Source organism: Aulonocara stuartgranti (genome assembly GCF_965226115.1).
Source record: "Aulonocara stuartgranti genome assembly, chromosome: 18".
Lineage (NCBI taxonomy): Eukaryota > Metazoa > Chordata > Actinopteri > Cichliformes > Cichlidae > Aulonocara > Aulonocara stuartgranti.
Window position 1 is genome coordinate 23,744,217 of NC_138954.1, and position 27,797 is coordinate 23,772,013.

The 27,797-nt window shown below is 40.0% G+C and overlaps 1 protein-coding gene across 2 annotated transcripts in view; it reads right to left on the reverse strand.

Annotated features, from left to right (window-relative positions):
• Positions 1 to 780: 780 nt before the first annotated feature.
• The window catches only part of pik3r2 (phosphoinositide-3-kinase, regulatory subunit 2 (beta)), a 32,762-nt gene continuing 5,745 nt past the window's right edge, over positions 781 to 27,797 (reverse strand). For both annotated transcript variants that reach the window (XM_082513366.1, XM_082513367.1), the window contains exons 2-16: positions 25,561 to 26,438; positions 16,291 to 16,383; positions 14,763 to 14,837; positions 14,157 to 14,306; positions 12,902 to 13,112; positions 12,694 to 12,779; positions 12,492 to 12,594; positions 11,218 to 11,316; positions 10,870 to 11,050; positions 10,555 to 10,674; positions 10,245 to 10,387; positions 9,958 to 10,134; positions 9,743 to 9,814; positions 9,433 to 9,603; positions 781 to 8,542 (exon numbers count right to left, since the gene is read on the reverse strand). In XM_082513366.1, coding sequence (XP_082369492.1) covers positions 8,335 to 8,542; positions 9,433 to 9,603; positions 9,743 to 9,814; positions 9,958 to 10,134; positions 10,245 to 10,387; positions 10,555 to 10,674; positions 10,870 to 11,050; positions 11,218 to 11,316; positions 12,492 to 12,594; positions 12,694 to 12,779; positions 12,902 to 13,112; positions 14,157 to 14,306; positions 14,763 to 14,837; positions 16,291 to 16,383; positions 25,561 to 25,879 — 2,208 coding nt within the window. In that variant the 5' untranslated portion in view covers positions 25,880 to 26,438 and the 3' untranslated portion in view covers positions 781 to 8,334. The remainder of the gene's footprint in view (positions 8,543 to 9,432; positions 9,604 to 9,742; positions 9,815 to 9,957; positions 10,135 to 10,244; positions 10,388 to 10,554; positions 10,675 to 10,869; positions 11,051 to 11,217; positions 11,317 to 12,491; positions 12,595 to 12,693; positions 12,780 to 12,901; positions 13,113 to 14,156; positions 14,307 to 14,762; positions 14,838 to 16,290; positions 16,384 to 25,560; positions 26,439 to 27,797) is intronic.

Sequence of the window (27,797 nt, forward strand, 5' to 3'; positions counted from 1 at the left end):
CTCTTTCTATGTAGGAAGTAGGTACCAATAGGCACTGAACTACTGGTTCTGACTTTTTTCTAGGTAATGCTAAGTGGAGTGTCATAACATGCAGCTAATATGGGAGCTAAATGGACTGCTTTGGATGATCAGTAGCAAAACATATTTGGGCTAGAAAAGATTACTATCAGTTTAACTATAGGTTTAAAGTTTTTTCAAAGCTACTACTGTCAGACAGCTCTGTTAGTCAAACCATGCAAACAAACCTGGAGGATCCTGCCAAGCACCTGCAAGCCCAGCAAATCCATTAGCACATCCATCATCACATGAACAATTAGCCAGAGGAAAATGTGAAACTTCACTTTGTTGCTGTCACTGAATTACAGCTATTGACAGACTAAATAACTGACTTATAACAACAAAACTCATTCTAAAAATCAGGTCCACCATATTTGATCCAACACAGATCAAACACAGCATTGTGACACACATCGATTTTCACCAATTGGAACTCTGCATCCTCCAAAAAAAATGATAAACACTTGTGTTTTAATAATAGTTGATAATTAACTTTTTTTGGCATTTCCTTACCTGGATGATTGAGCAAACCTCTCATGTTGCCTCCCGCCTCATCACCTATGTGCCAGTTCATGACATTTGTTTAGATGTCATGAACAGCATATTCTGTATTTCTACAAATATGCAGTGCCATCATGTTTTATACCAAGCTGAATCAGGACAGACATGTAAAAATGTACCAGGATAACACAGGCAGGGAAAAAAAAAGAAGAGGACAACACATGGCATTTTAGATATCTTTTATTGTCTTTTTAAAATCATTGCATTAACCTAAAGAAATAACCGTACAGATCAAAGAGTACCTGTCTGAGGACATACCACTCTGAAGCAAGCCGTACATGAGAGAGAAAGAAAGAAATGCCGCATTTGAGTTAAGACAGATAAACGGAGGGAGGATAACACAAGAGAAGAAGAATAACCATCTTTTCATGCATCTGGGTCGGGCACATTGCAACCAGTAGGCCCCTACTGGCTGAAACAACAGTGCTCCCTCTGCCTTCAATTGCACTTTGGTGTAGAGTAGCTTTATCTGACGGTCCATCTCTTCACTGTTTTTGAGTGAGAGAGACGGAACATCTTTACTAACTATAATTTTTAGCTGTATGTCTGCTGAAGCCGGTGATTCAAGAGGCAACTCGGTGGGCAACGCTGCAATGCAATGTGTGCTCTGATTAGGGTAAAGATGTGTTGATGCCTCTTAAATTTTTGCTGCTGTGTAACACTGCCCAGCCTGTTGCAACATGGACCACCGTCAATGTTGCCTCCAACATGAAGAGTGTGACGCAATATAAACTACTGTACACCAGTGAACGATACTACAACATTCACATCAGGTTAATCAAACAAATGCCAACTTTCCACACGGAGGAGTGACAATGTGAGAAGATTTAAAAAACATAAAGGGAAATAAAAGTGCTGCTCTTAGCATATATAGATAAAAAGAGAATGATAAGATTTTTTTAAGTGAAATAACACACAGGCGGAACAAGCTGCGACTATATTGGCTGAATTTTGGTCTTAAAAACTACTTAACTAACCAAAAGAGCAATCGTTTCAGCTTTTTATTCGACTATCATTTGCTGCGTAGTGCAAAAAAACAACAATAGGATGCCTTTAGATAGTCATTCCTGAATTCTAATCTTCGCTTATGTACTAATCTGTACTCAAGTATTTTTACCAAGTGGCGCTTTTGTTTTTCCTCTTTTTTTGTTTTTTTTACTAATACACAATATGAAATTCTTTGAATCCTTTACCGCAGATACATCAGTCAGATTCATATTCGAATTCACCAAACTGTGCATGACAGAAACAGCAAAAGATGCAACAGGGTCTCAAGTTAAGATTCAGCACATACAAGGCTCAGTGTAAGGTGAAGAAATCAGCAGGTAAAGAAAGACTGACACACAAATAGTTCAACTACATTGCTGAGTAACTATTTTGCAATAGAGGGAGCACTGTTCACAGGAAATTTAAAAAAAAAAAAGATGAACAAAGTGAAATGTGGGGGGAAGAGAACAAGCAGTCATAACATTTTCAAGTTTAAAATGACAGAAGAAATAAAGAAATACAAATCAATCTATCACAGCCGCTTTGAGGGACAGACTGATTCTCAAACGCATATTTACTATTTGGTTAATTACATATTGTAAACATTTGTATTTGTGTTTTCTGTATAGAGAAAAAAAATTCAAGCTAGCTTATTTTTTCTTTATAGGCTCTGTAAGGTTATCATTAAAGATATAAACAAACAAAACAAAGAACACTTGGACAAACAAATCTATCAGCTTTTTTAAAAAGCCAAAATAGAAAGAATTATATTCAGGCACCATAAAAGATCACTTTAATGCCATCATTGTTCCAAGTAGAGGAGCAATCGTGAACCATTGAGTCGTGTACCTTCCTCAGCGTCAGGTTTAATTTTCTTTTCTTCTTCTTCTTTTTCCTCTTTCCTGGCTGTAAGCACATAACCACCCCCCACCCCCAAAAAACCTTCAGCAGCCACTGAGATCTGGCGCAGTAAGACCGAGTGGTAAGATGGATCACCTTTTTACAGCATCAGTGTCCAATCTGTGCCAGATCTCTGGAGCAGCATCGAGTGTATCTTTTGTGGTGCAACTTTTTAACACTGCCTCTACTCACAAAAACAACAAACAAACAAAAAAATCAAAAACAAACAAAAACTGTCTTCCAAAAGACAAAACAAGAAAACAAACAAACAAACAACTAACAACTAATATTTAATAAAATGCAAAGCAGCCAGGACTGCATTTAACATATAGACTCAGCTCTGTAAATATTAACACATGTACATGAGCTTGCTTCATCCTCCGAACACACCTGATAATCATGCGTAAAAATCATGAATGTCGATCGACTGTAACCACAAAGTTTTAACTGGTGATCCTGATGAAGCTCGCTGCAGCGGGTAAGTAAATATGTCTGCATTTCAACAACTGCTCGATTTCAAAGCAGCCACGGAGCTAAAAGTGTTCACATCAAAGCCTCGTTCTGATTCGTTTCAAGCGCCAACCAAATCAGAATTAAATCATCCAAAAATATAGATATCTAAGTATATATTTGAAAATATTTATTCTCTAGTATCTCTCATTCCTCAAACCTTAATAGACAACAAATATGTGTTTCTTTGTAGTCAGTGAAAGATGTGCTTTGTGTATGAGGCCGTTTCAAGGTTTATCATTTACAGTGTACCAAAGAATGATGAAAAAATATTTAATTGCTTGAATGATTATGTATCATATAGAAAAATGTTTTTTTTGTTGTTGCTTTTTTTCTTTTCAAGAAGCTCCAAGATGCATATCTAATAGAGAAGCGGGATGAAAGCTTTGAGTTTGAGAGTTTCAACTCCATGTCAAAGCGCAATAAAGTCTTCATCTCCTGCTCTTCTCACGCCCGTCTCACTGTGCGACCACATTTCACTGCAGCTAGCATTGCTTCTAGCCAATAATCGTGTAAATAACATGGCGTACCAAAGTGTTTAAGCACACTGCAAAAATGTACATCATAACAAGTGATGCTGGAAGCTGTTCAGTTCTACATTTCTAGTTTTCTTTCAGACACTAAAAAGTTGAGCAAAACGAAGCAGAACCACCTTTTTCATTAACTTGTGTCACACCAACCAGTTCTGGGTTAAAGTTTGACCTCACTAGAAGGACTTTCCCTAGAAATGCTTTACACAAAATCACCTTGAAAATCCCCGACACTGCTTTCACTGACTCCTTGTGGCATCAAGCCATGCATGTAGTTTCACTTCTATGTCCTCACCCGAATGGAAACAATGTTCCATTGTATTCGTTAGGAAACGCTACAGTTGGCCACCTTTTCCATATCTCGTCCACAATGTAATGTTTTCTTGACCCATGCTTTGGAGGAAAATGGTTTAAGGAAGTTTGAAAATACCTCATTTGTAGTGCTCAGAGAACATTAAATAGGATCACTTTTCTAAAAAAGAAAGCTGTGGGTACTCTGGATAATGTATAGAGTCACTGCAAACTGCAATACACTGAGTTTGTGCTGATGCTAATGCCAGTGGAGGTTTGGAGCACTACAGTAACTGAGTCAGCAGGGTCTCGGTGACTTATGCACTCCATGTGACTCTGTAACTTTGTGTGATCTGACACTTGAACTTTGGAATAAAAACACTTACAGCTAAAATCATGGACGGAAGAAATTTCACAAAGGTTGTTTGTGTTGTAACAGTGATATCCTCTTTTGGCACCATGGCCATATTCAGTGAGCTCTTTAGAACAACCCATTCTTTCACAAATGTTTGCAAAGGCACACTGATTGGTTGGTTGATTTTATACACCTGTGTCAATGAGACTGAAAACACCTGTGGTGTTGTGCAATACGCTTGTTTACACAGTGTAGAACCAAATAAAAAGGTAGAAAGAGTGCAATTATTTGCATGTTTAAATACCACAAGGAATAAGTGAAAACCTGGATGAACTGAAGCTTCTTCTTTTTTAAGGAAGATTTATGTTTTTCATGTTTAGCTGGACACTTCTGCTGTGCGGATGAGAATTGCATAATGAGCTAGCAGCTCTCCTTAAAGTAGCTTTGAAAAGTACTACAGAGTTTACACAGCCCACATAGTAAAACTAATTCTATAACGAAAACATTGCAATCAGTCAAAAGCATCAGATTTACAAGACAGTTGTTGACTGCGAAACAACAAAAGCATATACTGTACACTGTATACTCTGATATCATAATGAAAATGTCAATCATTCCTGATATACTGAATGAATAACTATCAACAAAAAACACTATAAACAACTCAGCATCACCATTGTCTGTTAGTTTTCGGTGGTTGGGCGACACACTAGTCTGAGTGTGTGAAACAAAAACAAAAAAAGTGCAGTCACAAAAGTGTTGGTCCAACAAACTGAATAATGGTGGATGATTTAATCAGATCATCTGTTTACTAACTTAATACAAAACACTGAGAACTGCTGCATGCATTAGCTTGAGAGCTTACCAAATGAGCTTTAAACAACTGGTCTGGGCCACGGATGTGTACTGTTCACATTTCTATATCTTTTATGAGTTTTATTCAAACACACACCAGACACACAAACAAACAAAAAAAACAAACACTGAAGTAGGCTAGCCTGGGTGCACCAAGCTACTGTACAGGCCCCACTACAGAAAGAAGGAATATGTAACAACTATAAATGCAATACCAAAGAGGCACAGCTAATATCTGCCACTCTCTTAACTAGAACATGCTCAGATTTGCTCTAACACGCACACAGACACTCACAATCACACACAACAACTACACTCGTTTGCGAGATACACCTTTGTTTTGATAAATGACAAATGTGTGAACGGTGGGGCACTACATGTGGTTGTGGTTGTGGCATCGTCTTATGCAGCAACGCTCCAATGAAAACAGGGAGACGACCACCTCATCGCAACAACTAAAGGCACTTCTAATCTTTCTCACTCGTACGTTTTTTTTTGTTTTGTTTTGTTTTTTTAATAGCCCTCTAATCAGAAGCACCTCTGTCACCTCCACTTTAATTCTTGGGGTCCTTTACTTGCCAAGAACTGTGCAAAGTACAGTACAATAGATTCGTCCTGACTGAAATCAAAATGATTAAAACTTTTCAGGTCAAGGTAGGTTTGATCAGAAGACTGGGTTGGTATGTCTGGGAAAAATGTTGCTACCTGATGTCTGAAACTGAACATTTCAGAAATAGAAAAGCACTGCGTTTGTTTGAAGCTTGGGTCTAGCTCAGATGACTTAACTAATCACCAACAGAGTAGACGAATATCTCATTTAAGAAGAACGTCTAAATTTTTCTCTCTCTCTCTCTCTCTCAACAAAAAGGAACCAAAATAAGATTTTAAAACACATTTTTCCCCATTTTCTATTGTTAATGACCCCCGACTCTTCTATATCCCACTACAAAAATAGTTTTTCTTCTTTTTGGCTTTCTCAGATTACTAAATGTAAAAATGTGTAAGATTCATATTAATATTTGTTCATCCGGGAAAAAAACACCAACTACATGAATCAAGTTTAAAAGCAGCGTCATTTGACGCCTCTTTTCAGCTCCACATTTTCATTGAGAACATCAATATAACTGAGTAACCCTGCATCTACGCCGCTGTGCTTTGAACGTGACATTGAACGGAGGCGGTACTACCTACACCTCGAGCCAACACGGAGAAACAAATAGGAGAAATTCATCGCCACATCACCGGGAGGGAACTGAACCCAAGTCTAAAACATATATGCATACAACCGTGTTGTGCATAGTAAGACCACATGCCAGTGAATACTGTATATTCACTACAGAAAGCACAATTTCAACCACTAATCGAAGTTAAAACAAACAAACAAAAAAAGATAAACAACAACCCAAATGAAGGACTCCATGCATAACATACCAGATAATCTCTTAGACCGCCAAGGTCATGCTAAATGGCAAAAAGGACTGTTTCTTTTTTCATTCTTGCTACATGAAAAGACATCCTTCATTTGGCTCACATTAAAATGGATAATTTGCATCCTTAAACAGAATCTAAAAGCATAGCAAATCTTCCGTGAAGGAACCGTATAAAGTCACATACACAGGCTGCATGTGTGTCTGAAATATACTGTACATGATTTATATTACTGCTTTCTTTCTTTCTTTTATCTTTTTGTACATAAATGTTCTACAGCTCTGTGAGTCAAGCTTGTGATGAAATGAACAGTCGAGCGCAAGGGAGAAGAAGTACCGTGAGTAAATTTGCATATAAAAAAAAAAAACCAAAAAAAAAAACCCTCCAAAACAATAAACATCTGCAAGGACACTGTACCACGGAAACAGTCTAATCTAACTAGAGATGAAGTAAATACAGTACACGAGATACAATAATCACATAGGTCGATGCTCTGCAAGTGTCTTTAGCATATAGAAACAAGACACATAGGAGGAGCACTAACAGTGCCTTAAGTCAATGGCTACAGGTGCTACAGTATTACAGAGGATGAAGAAGGAAGTCTGAAACGAAGAGACGCAGGAGTATTTCCACCATTTCCATTTTAAAAGGAAACCTGAATCACGTGGAACTGCATTTATCAATGTACCTCTCCATCTAGTGTACTGTGATTAAAAAACAATTCTATATTCACAATACACCAAATATGTACCATGCATTTTTATCCTGTTATACAGCAATCACTGTACGTTGTACCTCGTCAGATCAAAAGGACACCCACTGAGAAAGAGAGCAACAAGCCAAAGCTGTTGGAAATAGAGATCATTTCATAAAAATATACCTATGTGTATGTATGTTTTTGTTTAAAGCTGTAGCTTTGTCTATGTCGACAACCGTTTACCCCCCCCCCCTTCTCTTTCGGTTTGTAACCTCGACGTGCCCCCTTATTCTAGTGACACAGGCTTGTGGTCATTCAAAGCTATTACTATGGCACTTGAGCAAGCTTTTAACTGAATCAATCTTTTTCTTTTTAAAAAAAAAAAAACCCTGAAACAGCAACCCTCTTCACCCCCTTCCCCTCCTCAGTCTCCAGTGACTACACTCCCAGCCCATTGTTTTTCTCAGCCACCTTTAAGTGTGAAACGAGCAGCCTGGTTTAGGCAAGCCAGTAATTTCCTCGGATGACAGCTCAGGCTTTTGTCTATGGAGAGTTTGCAGGCAGTCTGGGAATGACAGATCGGGCCTTTGTCTGTGGACATTTATCTCGCATTAAAGGCAAAAAAACCCCAACAAACCCTAAAAACCAAATGTGGCTCCTGTAATTTCTACCATCATCCCACCATCTGGTCTCTCCGCTTTTTAAAGATTTAGAAAAAAAAAAAAAAACCCATTGTGTGTGCCTTCCTTTGATGTATTTTAGTCTTTTTTCCTGAATAATGAATGTTCCTATGAATTTCTCACTTTTTTCCATAACCGACACTGGACAGTGTGGCTGGCTAATGCACCACTCTCATCAGCTTTTAACTGACTGCATCAGCCAGGCTAACTGTACAGTGCTTCGTTATCAGTAGTAGTGTGCTTATTGTGAAGCCATGCTGTTAGCAAGGAGTGCTCTTTGCTGGACTCTGTGGGAAATTAGCATCAGCTTCTGGCCAAAAATACATGATTTTTTCTTCTTTTTTTTTTTAAATCCTGGCAATTGAGTCGGTTTTACCTGCCACAGGAACAAGCATTGTCCAGAGTTCTTTTTTTTTTTACCCCCCCAATGCATATGTCTAATTTTCCCACTCTGGCTGGTGTCCTATGCTGCTGGTGAATAATTCATCTGGGGTGCTGGTTCTGATTCTGGGAGCGGGCCAGGACTGGGTAGGCTAGATTTACATTCAGCTGGTCGTTGTGTTGGACCAAGGAGACATTTTTGTAGTGGAGCACCAGGTCTTTGAGGGACGAATACAGATTGTAGGGCTCGGCGAATCCATACCCCGTGACTGTCTTGTAGATGACGCAGTGTTTAGAGTCACCGTCCACGCTAGAAACAAGGAGAGAGATCGTGTTTAGAGGTGATCTTAGTCTTAAAAGTCTTTCACAAACCCACCAGTAATGTAACTGTTAACTTCAGTGTCTGCAGAAAATTTACTTGAGTTATTCCTCCTTTTAAATTTTATTTTATAACTTAATGTATCTGAATTGAATTTCTGCATTTCGGTTTTATGAGACTGGATTAATCTTACACTTTGGGTTGTGCATGAATTCAAATTTGTTAATAATTCACCTTTAGAGGTACTGCTCTTAACTTACTCCCTTATCTTCAGAAAGAGCTACAGTAGTGAATTTAGCCTTGTATTTGCAGTAGTGACAGAATAATTATTCTCACATAATTTCTTGAACTTGTGGCGAAAACAAGTGTGAAGAAGAAGAAGTGATTTCCAGCCACATTTTTTGGTACAACCAAACATTTTCAATTATAAATAAAAATGTTTTAACTGCATGTTTTCACAGTTTAGTCCATTTAAATCGAACTGGTTCATTTTCCCTCACTGTGCTGCTCGTTTGTGCAGATAAGATCACAGTAAAAGCACTCGGGGGAGAATCAAAACAACACTGAGACCCTTCGGAGGAGGTGATTTTGGTTTCAAATGAACTCCAGTGCGCTTTGTTTATGGTGTGAATGTGATCTGACCTCTATCGAACTATACCAGGTGTAGGATGCAGGTTTGAGCTTAAAAAATGAGCACACTGAACATTCTCATGTAGTTGGTAGTGACGCATTTTGGTTCACTTGTATTCTTCTCTGTGTGAAAACAAACCAAATCACGGGGAAAAGCTACAAGTTTACAAGCTTGAATGATTCGGACCAGCATAAACAAACCACAGGTGTGAAAAAGCCTTTAGACCTCACAGGGTTAAACACAAACTTACACTACGGAGCAGGCGTAAGAGCCCTTCTGTGACTGGCTCTCACGGATGAGAAAGGTTCCATCGCATTTGCCTCTCAGCATTTCCTCAGCCTGGGTGCGCTTGATGTCGCCCACGTACCAGGTACACTCGTCATGGTGGGGTGAGCCCTCATCTTCTTCCAGTGAGAAAGAGCTGAAGATGCAATGAACAAAAACTATCAAGCAGGAAAGAAACTCCAGACAGAACAATGAGCTTAACTACTGCCTTCATTACTGTCAGAGGTGCAGCTGCCTTCACTCATGACAGCACAAGCTGCGGAGCAGTCACTTACTCATCAGCATCGTTCTTTATACCCAGCCATTCATTGATCTTCTTCTGCCTCGTCCCCTTCTGCGTCAACCATCTGAAAAACCAGAGGACAACAGAATTAATGCTGACCTACAGGTTACTTCCTGTGCACGACATTTAAGGTTCTCACGACTGTAAACAGAATAAATATATGAATGTGTAAAGTTCAATTTCATGCATGGATAAAAGTTTACTTACATTAAGTACTGGTCCCTGATCTTGCGAAGCTGCATGAGATCTGGCTTGAGGCTGTTCATCTTCTTGTCAATCTCTCTGTTATCAGACACCTGCTCTCTCAGGTCCTGCTCCAGCTTACACTTGCTGTCGTGGATCTCCTTCACACGAGACTGCAAACGCTCCGAGTTGCTCTGGATTCTAATTTGCAAGAATTCGAACATTATACCTTCAACTCACCAAAATGTTGTTTAAATATAGCAGCTTTGTTTGCATCTGTGCTAAAAACAGAATTATGCATACAAACGTACTTCTGTATTTCCTTTTCGTTGCCCTCACGCTGGAATCTCTCCAAAGACTCTTTGCTGTACCGCTCCTGAGTCTCAAACTGCTCTTCAAAGATCTTGATGGTCTCGTTGAAGGCTTCAATGGCTGTGCGTTTCATCTGCAGCTCCTGAGACAGAGAGAGACGTTTCAATCCAGCTCCATTTTATCTTCAGGATAAACTGCATATTGTTACGGATCACATCAACAAACACTACGCACTATGCTAGTTTAGGATTTATAATACTCTGAAATACATCTCTTGTTTGTGGTTGTCAGCATGTGTGCTATTCAAACCTGCGAGGTATGTGTGTACTCCTCGTACAGAGAGTCGTACTCGCGACTCTTCTCCTGGTACTGCTCATGATAGATCTTCAGTTGCTCTCCCACCTCCTCTATGCTGTTCTCCTTCACCAGCTGATTTTTTACCACATGAAAAACAGACGACAGCAAGATCACCACTTACTGAAGATTCAGGCCGACTACATTCGCGTGTTATTAATGAATATCATTCTCGATTTGTAAATGGAATGAGGGAAAATTATGAGCTGGATGATTCACATCTTGTGATGACAGCTGATTTATTTTAATGTAATGTGCAGCTTCACCCACCTGCTGGTATTTGGAGATGGGATACAGAAGTTTTGTGTCCAACTTGCCGTTGTACTGGGCCAGTGACTCGTGGCGGTAGTGATTGATGAGCTCCACTACAGACAGGAAGGTCAGAGGCTCTGAGAAACCATACCGCGCGTCTCTGTGATAAATCTTTATAAGCTTGTTGTTCCCCCCCTTCCTGCAGACGGAGACAGGAGCCAAAAGAACATGGTAGTAAATAAGACGATGTACTGTAATACATGTTGTCCGTCAAGTAGCAAAGGCCTGGTTTGTTTCTACTATATATCATTTTCCTATGGCTATACTAAATCTGAAGTGAGTATTGAAGAACAGCTGTTACTTCACCTGAGTGTAAGAGTGTACTCGCCCTCCAATTTACTTGAAGCATCTCGGACCAGAAAGGTGCCGTCTGGAGTGTCTCGCATTTTCTCATTCACCTCCTCTCTGCAAATATAGCAGCATATTTAGATAGCTGCAAGAAGCAACGAGGAGGCCAAGCAGGAACTTGGTTTTGTGTGTTGCAGCACCCCCCAGTGGTCATTATTTTCTTGGCTGATCAGATGTCCCACTTTTTTCAGGATTTTGATTGACTCTAGTTTTTAAAGTTAACACTGCAAAACAGATACTTAAAATACTGCCGTCATCAAAAGTACAGGCTTAAGCAACTACTGCAAAGAAATGAAAAGGTATGACAAAGTCTGGAAGAAGCTTGTGGAAGGAGAGTCTGGCTTTTTTGTTAAATGTTCTCCCCCAGGCTAAGAATATCACACTAAGTCACAAAGAACATAAGGTTAGGAAAAAAGATGGATGCTTAGTTACTGAAATGAAAGATGATCAGCAGACACATCGGCAGCTGAAATGATACTTTTCACCATAAGCTTATAGGAGCTGCTGCAGACTGTATATAAACTGAGCACAAAAATTTAATTTGTCTATGGGCGACTATTTCTTTGTTGTAACAATGAGAATTACACAAAGCCACGACTGCTGTGCGACGTCATTCTGCAGCAGTGTGTGACCAAGCTGGTGAGCAGCAAGAGGAAGAGGTGCCAGGCAGCTGTGGCTGTGTATGGGTCTTCCACATGATACTGAGCACCCCGTTTGTTAAATCAATAAATTCTTAAATTACCAATATGTTTCTTCAGCGCTTTCTTCTAGACAACCTCAAACAAGAGTCAGTAGCAGAATAAGCCGTTTGCCATTGGCAGAGAAGATTTAGCAAGTCTGCCACATGCTGCTCTGCTGCTTGACCCACAAATGTATTTTCATTATGAACGTGGCACCATTTAAGAAAATAAACAAGTTTCCAATGGTGTAATATTTATTGCCAAGAAGCATCATTACAACAAAGAAATAATAGACCAAACACAAATTAACTTGCATCTAAAAACTTAGCACAAAAAGTAAGTAAAACATTTGAAACATTAAAGGTGTGTTGCTCTTTAAGAAAAAGAGGCATTGGATCTTATTTAAGAGCAAAATACTAACATGATTTCACTAATTTTAAGTATTTTCAATAACATAGAAATCTTTATGGATCTGTCACAAGTGTCCATTTAATCAGACATTTCTTTAAACAATACATCAAACAAAATCAATATTACGAGCCCAAAACTTGCCTGGATATTTCGCCCCAGTACCACTCTGCATCATTCAGCAGGCTGCTCGTGTCTGTCATGGCTGATGGTGTCATTTTTGACTTCACAGGCTTCGCTGGGAGAACTGCAAACAGACACAAACGCATCAGAAACCCACACCTCCTTCAGCAGTATTTTATAATAAAGGAATGGATCCAAGCAGTGTTAAAACAACATAACTTACCTGGAGGAGTGAGGTCTTGACCTGTAGTTCTCTCTATCAGCAATTTCTCCACCACCAAGGTGGGGAACTCATCATCCATTGGAAACCTGCCATTCAACAGTTCACATTTCCAACATGTAGATTTAGATTTGCTAACTCTTTATCATCATTTCACCTTTACATATTTGTTACACATTTGTTTCATGAAAGTAAAAAAAACCCTACTTACCAAGCAGTGGAGGGGCCGGTCCAGATAAGCAGGGGGCCAAAGATCTTTCCCAGCGTGTTTGTATCCAGGCCATTGCTGGCCTGTGCCTGAGTGACCTTAGCCAGGTGTGTGAGGAGATACTGCAGGGTGAGACGGTGATGGAGAGGGACGGTGGTCGAGTTCTCAAGCACCAGGCTGACTTCTCTGTTGTGGCTTCCAGCTACCGCACCATCTGAGAGAGGCATAAACGTTGTGAATAACTGTTTAGGCTTCAGTTGTGCATCTTTATTACAGCTGGCTGAAAAAGGAGAATATAAGGAGTGCATTTGATTGTATTTGGTAGTTAAAACGCATGTGATTAGTTCATGTCGCTGAAAACAGGACAAACATATATATCAAAAATGAAATCAGAGAGTCCTTTGTGTGGAGGAGAATCAGCTGAAGCATATCTAACATGCCTCAGGGAGCTTGCCCTCCTGCTTCCATTCTCTCAATGCTGACATCAGAGTGAACTCAAACAGCAGTGCACAAGGCTGAGTTTAGTCCTTGTGCAATTTTTTCGCTTAAATTATAGTCACTGAAGCACTGAAAGGTGCCTTTCTGTCCACAAAAACAACGGCGGCAGCAGCTCATTTGTGCCTGTGCTGTTCTATAACACTGTACTGCCATTTTGTCCACACCCCATAAAATCTCCATCTTAATCAGTCATTCTGCGTATGTTTTTCCTATAGTTATATGTGAGCCCATTTCAATAAAACAAACAAGAATATACCCCAGTGTGAGATGGTGTCACCTTATTAATTATGTTCTTTTGCTGAAATTGAAAAAGATTTGGCACAATGAGGTCCTGAATGCAGCTCTTTTGTTCACGTTTAAGCCCATTAAGTACAAACTGTGTGTGCTGCAGATTTTCCGGTGAATACTCCGGGATTTTAGATTCATTTTTTCAAGCTTAAGGCAACACTCATTGTAAGTCATGCTGTCAACGTTTGAACGTCAACTTGTGCAAACTTGACTTTCTCTTGAAAAGCCTAATTCATCACGCAGACACCAGTGACTGTTTCAAACGGGTCCTAGGGTTGCTTTTCAAACTGCACCTGCATAAACTTAACTGCCCTGAGCAGGCAGCTGCAGAATATTTAATTTGTACTGTTAACATTATTGTAAAAAGAGAAGAAAATGCACAAAAGATGACACACTGTCCCTGTTGGAAAAACTAAATGCTCAGTCAATACAAGCAGCAACTTTAAGATTTTCAATCTGTGATCTGATGTACCTGCTGACTGCTGTAGGACATGCTGCTGCATGAGAGCAGTTTGTAGGTGAGGGTAGACACAGGCAGGGATGACAGGTGATGGAAGGTCTCTCAGGTACTGCAGGACGCTCTCAGACAGGAAACCTAGATCCCTCTGAACCACGTCACTCTCTGGATGATCAATACATAAAGCAAAAGACCAAAAAGGTGCAGTTTGTTAGAATAAAAAACTCAAACAAGCGTCAGGGAGAAGTTTAAGGAATAAAAAGGCAGTTTAATCAAGGAAAGTACACAAGAGCGAACATATCATGTCAGTGTTTGGTGTTTTTCCCCACTTCAAAGCTATGAAACTAACCCCGAAGCCTAACACCAACTGTATCTTCTGGAGACCAAAAAATGATTTTTTTTTTTGAGGAAAAAAGTTATTTTCCAATTAGCTTTTATTTTTATTTTGTACTGACTTGTGTTGTTTCAGTTATTTTCTGGAGTGGATTTTCTTATTTAAATCACTGAATTGGACCTGCTGAAGAGCATGCAGGCTGAGAAACCATCCCAAATATACCCAAGTTCTGTTAAAGAAAAGGATCAAATAACGTCTAAAACAGATAAATGACAAATGTAACTCACCAGAGCACAGGCTGTACACCGGACTATCTGAACCTGAGGAGCTAGGTGTCCTGTACAACGTCTTGCAATCCAGACCTGAGACAGACAGAAAGAGCAATTTTAGTAAATGTGTTCAGAAGGAACGAAGAAGCAAAGAGGACACATTTCGATGGAAAACAGAGAAGTAGTGACAGATTGTTTTCTGACTCTATGGCTGTGGACTTGCACTAGATAATTTAACGCAGTGCAACAAGCTGGAAATGGAAAAAGAAGGCAAAGGCAGCGCAATGTAACTATGAAATCTAGAAGTAACAACAACAAGAACAATAATTAAAAATAAGAATGTGTGTCATTACTAGCCGAATGTCTGTAAATACGTGACAGTTCAGTACTGTATCCAACAACAGAGAGAATGTGACCAGCCCACAAAGTTCAAAAGCAACATCTTAAAGACCGAAGAAGGACTCACACGTTTGCAGTGGTGGACTTGAATTTTCAAGTTATCCATTGCTTTTTAATTTTGGGGATTCAGAGACTTTTTTTCTTTCCAAACTGTGGTCATCTCATCTATTTCACTCTCAGCACTAATCATCACGTTTCAGTTCAACTCATTTTTGCCAAAATAAAATTTATTTTTGGACAAACAGCTTATTGTAGTTCCCTGCGAGTAGAAACTCTAGCTCTCCCCCAGGATTTTGTGTTTTTCTTGCTCTGATGATGAAAAAAAATTTTGAATTCATATTTTTTGTTAGTGATAATAACTCGCAAAGGATATATTCATATTGTAAACATATTAGACTAGGTATAAAATATACTCTGCTCTATACTCTGATACTTTTTAAAAACAGAACAAGCCCACTTATAAGAGTGCATGCATCCCAGTATTTCTGTATAAAATTGTATATTATGTATTTCGGTATACTTGATATACTGGATTTTTTTCCAAGCATACACATAAATGTTGAGTAAATTAAATGCAGCTGTCTCATTATCCAACACTATGTAACTCAATTCACAGACAAACTCTCTGATTTGTTCCTGCATCTCCGCCGTCACAATTTAGCTTTTCTTTGTCTTGCATGAGGGTAAACGCCTCGTCTTGGACAACAAAAAGCCGTAAGAAGCCGTGAAGCAGTTTTTCACAACTTTTTAACATTCTGTACATGAAAGAGTTTGTGAATTGGTGTGAATGACACAGAAAGTTAGAAGGAAGAGAGAGAGAAAAAAAAAGGCAAAACTGTGAATGGAGTCCCACCGAGCTCTATTTGTTAATAACACGGTGTGAATCAAACCCACTGCGCAGGACTCTTAGCGGGTCTGCTCTCAGTTAAACCACACTGAACTTATATGTACTGAATGTGAATGCGCATGAGCTTGTGAGAGCACTTGTACCTCTGTGCGACTGTCTGCATGTCTGCACATGTGCAAACGCTGGCACGAAAGCAAGAAGCAGATGGCGAGAGGGAGACAGTCGCACGTAGATGAAAAGACAGCAGAGGCAGCGTGACAGACAACAGATGAATATCTTGGCTGGTTTGTATGAATATACCTCTCTTTTCTATGGCTTGTATGAGGCCGACGAGGGCCGGGGGAGCCGTCTCTGGTGGTGTGAACTGCTCGCTCAGGTCCGGCACAGGAACAGCTGAAACAACAGCACAAATCTCAGTCACACTGCTACATTGACAAACCCCGCTGTTAAGTACGAGCACTTAGAGAAGCAGAGCACGAAATATGTTCATAATATGTACAAAACTTATGAGGAACACAATAAAACATAATGGATATTTATTTCACAAGCTCAGCCATTTTCAAAAGCCCCGTGGGATTTATTTATTTTGCATTTGTTTGCACAGTATTTATTAAACAAAACAAAACACTTCTTATAAATAATTAATGGACAGAAATGTCAAAGGCTGGGACATATTGTCCTCCTCAAATCTGAATGATGGGATATGACAATAACTGCAGAACAATTTACTGACTGTACTAAAGGAAGAAAGGGGATTTCATGCAGGAGTGAAAGTAAAAAAGGTCACCAGAAAAAAAAGAGGCATCGAGAAAAGAAAAACTTTATCTACTTAACAATTCCCCACAGACTAAATCAAACATCTTTTCAGTTGGAGAGAAAGAGGAAAGGAGAAAGCTAGAGGGAGAAAAAAAAAAAGAAAAAAAAAAGGGAGATCCCATTTCCCTCCCTCCCCCTCTTTTTACTCCCTTTTCTTTTCTCCGCTCTCGTTCTCTCTCCTCCCCTTCACTCTGTCCTGCTCAGTGTTTCGCCTTAGCTCTTTGCGTGAGTGGAGCACAATAAAGGATTTAATCAAAACTCCTGAACAAGCAAAAGCCCTGTGGCAGTGTGCCAGGCTCGGCCCAGCTAGAACAGGCAGGCAGCACCTCTTATTTGGCCCCAGAACAGGCCTGTGAGCTGGGTCTCTCTTTTTTTCCTCCCCCTTCTCTTTCTTTCTTTTTTTAAGGAGGGGTAGTGGAGGGGGGTCTGGGAGCAGGGAGGGCCTGGCCTGGCCGGGGCTTGGCAGTAGGCTCCTGTTCCTGGCACGGCTCGGCTAAACCACTGCTGATTATTAATTTGGGGAGTTCAGACAAGAAACGCCGCGTCAGCACATTCCTTGCTCTCTCTCCTGCTCCTCCATGTCTCTTAGTCTCACTCGCTCTCTCTCATTTGCTCTCCTGTTAGTGGATTTTTTTTCTCTTGCTCCTTTTTGTTTTAACCCCCTTTAGGCCTCTTTAATTTAAGTTTTTATTCGACTATTTCCTTTCTTGTTTTTTTTCCCCCTTCCTCGCTGTTTCTTTCGCGCTCTGTGCCACCATGTCGGCTTAAACGTGGAAACTCTGCCTAGCGGTGTCTCCAGCTCTCTCGCAGGCACCGACAGCTCTTCGTCTTCTTTATACTTGTTGGCCATTTTGGATTGCAGCCTTGTCCCCCTCTCATCGAGCTCGCTCTTTTTTTTTTTTTTAATCTGGTTTGCAGTCGGGCGATGTGTGCAAGTGAGAAGAAACCCAAAAACAGTGTTGTGTGTAATGTAACCACCTTTCTATACACAAAGCTGACAATTTGAAGGTCAGCTCAGTGTTGCAAATCCAGTATTTGTATGTTTGCACTGACTCGCTCGCTCAGTCCGAGGTAAGCCTAAGACAGGCAAGAGTAGGCTTGAGAAAGCAAAGCTATGTGAAGCAAAATATTTGCTGGATATCTTCTCGATCAGTGTGCTTATGTAATATGTAGCTGGCTGTGCTGCGCTCTCCCTCTCAGACCTCTGTGTCAGAAGCTGAGATTTTTCCGTGTACAGCATGAATTCCCAGGTCGAATTAAACCTCTGGAATTTCCTTGCTTTAGCCTAACACTCATGCAAAACACACTTCATGCTGGTCTCAGGTTAATGTCTTAAGTTAGGGTGTGGCTTTCAAGTGCAACAGCAACAATAATATGTGATAAGCTTCACACAAAAAAAGAAAAGAAAAAAAAGAGAAAAGCATTCATTATTTAAAAAACAAACAAATGTTATTTTATAACCATTTACATTAAACACAACATGGACAAAAGCACTGGGCCACCCACACGACCGCGAAGTTCCCAGTGCACAGTTCTTGTGCTGATCTTAATGCAAGAAGAGATTTGGAGCTCTGTGGTCATGGGGTCAGAAGAGCGTTGTTGACTTTGCAACTACACCTACTATCGCTATCAACCGACAAGTAGAAAAGGCTGAACTGCTTCATCCTTGCTTATTGGTTTCAATAAAGTAAAACTGCTGGTTTCAATTAGCCATCGAAACACTAACTCTGCCCGTCTGAGTTTCCCAACATTAGTAAATGTCAAACCCCAGATAAACACTGGCCTTTGGTCGGTATCGAAGCCTAACTTAAGTGTTTCCATTCCTATAAAAAGGTTTGATTGCTCTCCAAATGCACTTAATATTTGAGGCTAAAATGGAAAAAAAACAAAAAACAACAACTTTGGGATAGATTTTTGCTCGCATTTTGAACCATGGCAAGTGATACCATGAATGCGTGTATTATGTGCAGTGGTGACAGGGCCAGTTGGTGTCTGGCTCACAGATGGTGGGTAACACTGTAAGTTGCTGGTCGTGTTTCACCGCTACATGTCTTCACTGCACTCCAACTATGTTGACAGGCAATGCATCATGACTGGGCACACCATCCACTCCTGTCACAACATATTTCAAAGCTACACGTGTAGTAGTGAGCCCCTGAAAACTCAACAAATGGAGGTGATCTGCTCTCAGTGCTCAGTCTGGTTTTACTGGCCTCCAGGCATTACTGGGAAGAACGACAAATGGCACTAAAGACACTTTCTGTGATACCCGTAAGAGTAGGCTCACTGGGAGTTGATTCGTGCAACATAAACATAGCATAAAAGATGAACACAGCCACCTTCTCACCACTCAATCCTGGGTGTGATGCATTGTAGCTTCAATGTTAGGATCACACTGTTTATTTGGAGCTAGACGTTACCATATTTGGATGATGGCATTCTAAGTTATCAGCTAACGCCAGTTAGATTTGTTACCGAGCTGATTATAACCTTTACAGGTGTACTGCAACAGCACAGATAGGCATGCACAATTATTAAAATTTTCAATCTCAATCACAATTTTGGTTTTTCACAAATAAATGAGCATGACTGTGCAATATTTACAATGCATGCTGAGCAAGCAAAAGGGCAGCTGGAAGTTTGTACTCTGAGACTACCTCAAACAGAGTACTAAGAGAAAAGAGACACTATCATCGGGTTACGTCAAATTTTATTGTAAGTGCACACTGCTACAGTTTCTAAAACTGAAAATTATATTTAATGCTTTAGTAAGCTCATTTATTATTATATGGCTGTTAATTCATAAAGATACAATTAAACAGATCAATGATACAAAATCATTTATCATTATTAACACATTTTAAAAAACTGCCAGAATAGACTACAAATGCACACAAATTTTTTAACTTTCTATGTCAATCCATTTGCAGCCACCATCGATGTGGAGTGGGCACAGCTCGCCAGCTTTTCTTTATCCTTTCACGTTTTTTATTTTCCCCACAGCATCTTGAGTGACTTCTTTTAGTCATTTACAAACACATTGCCACAATTTGAACGACTTTATTATCTTCCTGTGCTTTCACTAGTCAACAAGGTCAATCAATACATGCTACAAAATACATAAATTAACATTTGATTTACTGAAGCTTTTACCATACCATACCACCTTTATTTATAAAGCACTTTAACATAAAACCAGAGTTCACAAAGTGCTGTACATGCTAAAAGCATAAGTAAAGAAAATTAAAATGAGATAAGATAAAATAAATAATCGTCAGTAACACAATTTCGCACCTAAATAAGTTCTCCTGTACGGCAGTAACATTTTCTCTAGCTGCAGAATGCCACAACGATCGGCAAAGAAAAGAAAGTACAGCTGGTTTTCTGTATCTGCAGTTGGATAGGGTGGCCTTTGCTTACCCTATGACCCGTGCCTCCCTCCCTTTCCAGCCTCTCCATAACTTTCCCATTGTCTTTTTCTACTGTCTCAACCTCCCTCCCACCCTTCTCGTGTGGGTTCTTTGAAAGTGTTTTCCTGGTAAGGCGCAGAGAAAGCGAGGAGGAGAGGCCTCTTCTTTCAGAGAACTGGCTTCGTGAACATGGTTTATAGCCGCCCAGAGACACTGTCAGACGAGTATGTGAATCAGGGCTGCAGAAATGGAAGGAGGATGAGGGAGGAGAGAAGGGTGGGGGTGCGAGTAGGAGAACAAGGGAGGAGTTTGCAAAAATGCCAAGCCATGGTTCACTTCAGCAGGCAGTTAAAGTGAGGCCAGAGAGAGGAGAGAAGGAAGGCAAAGAGGCGGAAAAAAAACCTTTTTTCAGACTCGTTACCGTCGCAGGTTGAGAAATATCATGAGTTCATTTTTTTCTCTGTTTACATTTAATTTCTATAAACTCAACAACAAAAGAGCAGCACATCTGGAGTGTGAGTCAGTTAGTCTATCGAAGTCCCCCTGTTTCTTTTTGGGTACAAAATGCTTGCACTCTATATGACACCATCTGCCAAGCCTACCCTCGCAATGTCACTTTAAAAAGCAGAAAAACTGTTTGCATATTTTAGCCAGCAAGAAACCTCCGTTTTGCATTTCACTCGCTACTGCTGAAAAACAATGACGCAGTTTTTGCATGTACTTAAGCCAAGTTGTTGTCGACATTCTACGGTAACCCAATTTCTCGAATGCAAATGCGTAATCTGGTTTCTTTCACCAGATGGAGATGAAAATAATGGTTAACAGGAGGACTTCTGATTAAAAAAAAAAAAATACACTTGGGTTCTGAGAATTTTACAAGCTTTTGCATGAGGCTGAAACATTTCCTCTCCAGCTGCTGTGTGCAGTGTTCAAATTAATTAAATCCAAATATCTGAATAAAACCAAACACAAAAATACCATACAAGTGTAAATGAACCACTTTGTACACACATGAGGAGAGCAAGGGAGACATATTACAGACTTAGTCCTAAAAAATAAATGCATAAAAAGCTTCTAGAGCAGGGAAGCCAAACTCATTTTATATTGTGGATCACATACAGGCCAATTTGATCTTAAGTGAGTCAGACCAGTGAAAAATCTCCTTTCTGTCACTGTAACATAGTCTAACTGCATATTTAATCCCGTTTATAATACAGGAAATAGTAGAGCAACTACAACAGCACATCTCAGGTTTTCTACACCATAAACAAATGATGATGTAGTAAATGAAAGACATCAACAGCATGAATCTTTGGGATTAATTTGTAAGAAATAAATGTGTAAAATTGCTAAGACTGCCCTTTATTTATAAAGCAGAAAGCTTTTGTTAATTCACAGAAATTGCCCGTTCAAAAAAAATCATATTTATTTTAGTGTGGATACATTGTGGAAACATGCATTCTATACTAGATAGATACAAGTTCCTGTTTTTTCACTAAATTATTTGCTTACCTATTATTTAATTCCTTTGATGTAGTATGAATGACCGTGGGGAACGTCTTTATCAGTAGGATAAGTTGGAAAACTTATGAAAACATAAAGCATATACAAGCTAAACTGTCAAGAAGCATCTCTGTACTGAGTAAAGTTAAACATTTGTTGCCTTCCAAATCACTCCGGGTACTTTACTGTTCACTTATATTGCCATATTTGGAATACTGTGTGGAAATCTGGGGAAATACATACAAAACTTCACTTCAACCACTATGTAAAATTCAGAAAAAAGCAATCAGGATGATTACTAAAGCAGGATTTAGAGACCATACTAACATCATGTTCTTGAAATTAAAAATTCTGAAGTTTATGGATCTTATAAAATATAAAACTGCAAAAATTATGTACAAATCAGATACAATATGTTACCAGGAAATTTACATACGATGTTTTTTGACAGAGAAGGGGACTATGAATTGAGGGGAAAATTAAATCTGAAGACTCTTAAAGCACGGACAAAGGTTAAAACCTTTTGTGTTACTATTTATTCCACCTGTGGAACAGTAAAATTGTTTCAGTTTTACTGTGGACCTACAGCAATGTTCAGGCATTAGTCAGGTTATAAAGACGTTTCGAAAACCGCTTTTGGAAGAATATGAAACTGATAAAGTTGATGATCCATTGTATATATAACTATGCTAAATTGTATCTAAATTATATCTATCACTGTAGCTATGTTTATACATGTTCTCCTTGTTTATTGTGTGGGGTAAGTGATGATGGGAATAGTGGGATTCAATAGAATGTTGAGCATGGGGTAGGGATTAATAAGTATGTTATACTTCTTCCTACTCCATTTCAGACCTAATAATTGTCATTTCATGTCATTTAGACTTTGTTTTATTTTATTTTTATGTTTTATCTGAGCACATACATGTGTGTATTTACATATATATTCATATTTGTAAATGCAAGTATGTGTACTTGTGTATATATTGTTTTTTTTTCTGTATATGTCTGAAATAAAGCTACAATACAATACAAAATACAATTTAAAGTCCATTAATTTATGCCCTTGTTAAAATTTTCCAAAAACATCCAGTGAGCTGGACTGGAGTCTTTGCTGTGGCGATTCTGGCCCCGGGCCTTATGTTTGACACCCCTGTTTTAGAGTCTAAAATTATGCTCAAAAATGACTAGCTAGCCACTATAGTAAGTAAACAGCTGTAAAAGTAGGGATTACAGAGAAGAGGTGAGTGTATCGCATATAATAATTTTCACTTGAGCTATGACCTCTCTTGTTGTGCTCTACACAAATAAATTATAGTTTAACAGCTTTTAGTGAGGCTGAATTGTTCTTAGTTGCATTCAAGCCTGTAAAGTAGTCAACTCCCCTAAGCACCAGGCCTGGTACTGGTAATGTTACCATCTCTGTGAATAGCAAATGGTGCCACAGCAACAATAGCTCTATTCACAGCAAGTCTAGGGCCTCTGTTCTTTCAAGGAAATGAAGATGATATTTGTAAAAGTTTGACCATTTCTAATGTACAATGCACTTTTGGTGCTGAGCCAAAGTACCCCTCCTTGAGCCACTGCCCTGCCTCCCTCTCGCCCACACCTCCCCCCTTTCTCTTCCCCTATTTCACTTGCTTCTTCTGCCCCTGTCTTTCCAAATCACAGACACAAGCGCCAGCTGCCCAACTGGTTTGTCTCACTGTCGGTCAAAGCACGGGGATACTTACAGTATGTCCTTACCTGCTTCTGCTGGAGAAAACCCCCTGCTTATTCCCCAATTCATGTCCTTCACTCAGCCTTTATTTAAGTATCGGCATGAAAAAAGCTAATTTGATAATTCTGCAGACATTTGTGCTACAGCTATGATACTAAAAATGGTAAATGAGAAATAAAAATGACACTAGTTGAATGAGGCCCCCGTGTATTTGGCCATACACCATGATCAGCCAATTGGATACACCAGAGGTAATTCAGAGTTCACAGCCTACATGCTCAGAGTGGTACTAGCACATCTGTCATTAAAAAAAAAAAAAAAAAGAGCAAAAAGGAATTATAAGGAGAGGAATGTGTGGTTTTATGTGGAGAACAAGGAAGCAATAAATTAACCAGCTGAATCCAAAAGCAATGAAGTGCAAATTAGAAGAAATTGATGGAAATCTTGGGAGTGTGGAAGAACTTTGGTCACAAATCAAAGTTTTACTTGAACTTGAGCTTGCTAAGGTAGACCAGTGCATGCCAAGTCAATGTTTGACTTGGAAGCTGCTGCAGCTCAGAGCAGATTCTTAGCATTATTAATAAATGTCAGTATTTTAATAAAAGCCATGGGAGTGAAGAGTGTGACAGAGCAGAGCATTATCCCTGAGTAAAAAAAGGCTGTTGTATTCCTTTTACTGTTGAATAACTCCTCATTTGTACAAACTAAAAACACACCTATAAAAATGTCAGTTTGTCAAAAGAGCCAGTATCCTTAACCCAGGCACGTCCAATTGAAAACAGCATCAACAGGCCCTCCAGCCATTGTGATTCTTGATTACACTCGGAGGGGTCACAGGCATGCATTTTTGTGCACTGCAGAGACAAGTTTTCCTGCGTCAAGAGCCGCAAAGACCGATACAATCAATACCAGACCAGTAGAGTCTGATAGAGTCTTGTCAGTCGACGGATTAGCACTTTATTATTCAACGCAGACTTAAGTTGGCTACGCTTACAAAGAGGTAAAGCTTACTTAGTATAGCTTAAAGGGTCAACTGGCGGTCACTGCCAAATGTGAGAGCCTTATGAAAACATCAAGTACACCAAACTAGCTGCTGCTAACAGCTGGGCATGCGAGAAGTTGTGTTTTTCTTTTAAAACTTGAGGAAAAAAATCCCCCCCAAAAAAATAAAAATCAAGAAATCTCTACACTGTGAGGCTAATGAAGGAGCACCATGTTTGTGTGTCTCCCCCTGGTCTTTGTCCCAGTTTTCCTGTCTTCTCCCCGCTGTCTTATCAAACAAAGACCAAAAAGCTCCCCACCTCAAAAAACAAATGCAGCTCAAAATTACCAAACATATCTTAAAAGGTAAAAGGGAGCAAAATAAACAAACTATTATTTAGCAAATTTCTGCATCAATATTTTCTGCACATTCAAGGCCAACTAACAAACTAACACCAACTAACTAATTGTCTAGACATTTAAACAAGAAAAAATGAGACTAGCTGACTAAGAGGCAGAAAACCCTCAGCAAAACACTTAAAACTACTTTAAATGGACTCATTTAAATTCAGGCCCAAAAAATTCTATATAGGAGCTTAATGAAACCATTTATCATTTCCTCGTTAATTAAATCATATTTTAAATGTCGCCAAATTGTGCGCCCAACATACAGCCACTCGTTTTTACATCAAACTACAGCAGAACAGCGCTCGTTAGGGTCATTCTGCCTTTACTCGTTCACAGCTTCTATTCAGAGAGCGTGCAGGATGCAGCAATAACTGTCAGGGTGGAGGTCAGCAGCATTGTAACATCTTTGAAACAGTGGCTGCTGTACACTAATAAAATAAGAATAATTTATTTAGTCAGCTAGCATGTCTGGCACGTAATGATTAAATGCCTACCCGACTAGTCGCTCACATCCCCATATGTGCAAGTTAAATTATTCTGATATTTTAAAAATGCCACAAAGTAAAATTTAATGATATCTCACTCTTTTCTCATTGTTATTATGTTATCTTTTTTACTTTAAAGGCCACCTTTAGTTTACAGTAGTGATGTGCCGTGAGCGTCTCACCACTGGCTGCTAAAAACAAACAAAAAAGCAGAAAAAAAGAAAATGATCTAAATAGTGCCCCCTACCTTGAGTTGACTCTGGTTTGGGAGCTGCAGGCAGGGGTCGCTGGGACCTTGGCTGACTCGATGGGAGTGCCATCTTGATGGGGCCCACATACTCAACATACGTCCCTGGGAAGTCGCCTCTCTGCTTAGTGCGCTCGTTGTACCCGAGGAGCCAGCCCAGACGCTCGGGGTGCTCCACGCAGCCCTCCTGGTAGTTCTCCATGGACATCAGAGAGGCCTTGCTGACTGTAAGAAGGTCTCCAGGCTGCAGATCCAAGTCCTCGTCCTGGTCCTTGGTGAACGTGTAGAGGGCACGGTACTGGAAACCTTCCACCGCCATTTTGTGACAGAGGCAAAAAGTAAAATGGCCACCGCTTCGAGGATTTAGGATCGGCCTGAGTCCCGCTGTAACAACAGGGTTAGGCTAGACAGAAATCCACCTCTGAAACCAAAATTGTGGCTGAGTTACTCGAGTCTGGTGTTGGTACAGTGGCTTAGAGGGTCGGGGGGGATGAAAGGAGGGGAAGTCAGCCGAAGCTCAGCAGCATTTTTAAAAGTTAATAACGAGGAGCTCTGCTGCTTTTGTGTCTGCAGTGGCAGCGGCTTTACACCTGACCGGTGTTGGTGGACTGGTGCACTTTCCTCAGCTTGATACCCCGGTTGAGCCAGATGATGGAACAGAGGGAGATAGTTGGCAACATGCTTTTTCAAGCAGCAAAAACCTGCTGGCTGGGTGCTACTGGAACAGCCTGGAAAAGGGTTTTCCCAGTGACAGGCCCCGTGTCGTTGGCTCTCCGCGGTTAAATCAAGTGGCCCGATTGGCGGACGAGTGCCAGGGTGGGAATCCTCTCTGGCTCTTTCAGATATCCCACATGTTTGGGGCAGGAATAATGACCGACCTGTAGGAAATAAAAAGTGCATAAATTAAGAAAAAAATTTGGAAAAAGACTTAAAATTTAGTCGAAAAAATTAAAGTAAATAAAACTATTTTAAAAAAACAATTTAAAAAAAAAGGATTAAAGGTCAAATCTATTCGATAAATGTCAATAATTAACGCGACTTATATCTATGTGAAACGAAGCCTAAAGCGGCGCATGAAAATGGCGAACTGCGACAGCTCCATGCATTTGTGCAGTCTTCGGTTAGGACAGAGAGCTCGGATGATGCTGCTGCGTCATAACCAACAGCAGACTGGGTCCCTGGACAGGAGCCTCCATTCCCTCCACTCTACATTCACACACTCACAGCCTTAACTGACTCGTCACAGTTTCCACAGGAACAATAAGTTTTCCTGCGAAATGAACGTCTCTTCAACTCACACAACAGCACGTACAATTAACAGAACCGCAAAAAAGGGGTTTTAGCTGAACTGGCATGCAAAGGAAAATAAGGACTGCACCTCGACTGTAGGGCGACCAGAATTTTCTAAGGCGTGCAGAACCCTCTGCAACAGTTCACTCTCCATCAGAGAGAAAAAAGGTAGCTCTGTGTTGCCTAAGAAATATTTTGACTTCTGTCAAATTTACTGTACCAAGCCTGCTTCAGATGGGAACGTTGAATGGACAGCCAACTGAGAAACCACAGTGAACCATCACCATTCATATTACACCCCTTGAAGTCACTTATCTCATAGCTTCCACATATAGCAAAAAGGTCAGTCCATGGAAATGTAACGAACGTCCTCTGATAAAGCCGATTGCAAGGCCCAATTAAATGCCAAGCGCAAGTGCGCAATATATATCCTATAAAAGCGACACAACAGTCTGAAAATGCTAAATATTATCAGTATTAAAGGTTTGACTAAAGTAAATAAATGAAATCTGTCGGTCAATCGACCAAAAATTAAAAATCTACATTTTTTGGGAGTACATGTTGGAAACACTTGATTATAAAATCCACAGTAAATCGTGGAAAAATTAATGGGCAATTTTGGCCGAGTTTCGAGCGGCTGAAATTTAAAAATGCTAAATGCTAAACTGCAACTATGCTGGGAAATGAGACGGGGTGGGCGAGAAAGAGAGATTATGGTTTCCAGATTAAGTACGACATCTGTGGTCTGTGGACCAATCAAGGACAATGGTCCTACTAACCTCCCTGGACGTGATGTCAAAGAGGAAAAGAAGCAGGTGGAGAGTGAAGGTGAAAGTGGCACAATGACTGATAGAAGTTTCATCGTGGTATGGCAGTAACAAGGCATTTGGGGCAATTTTCCAAAACGTCCAAATCTCAATAACCACAGGCCTGGTTTGCGAGGCCCG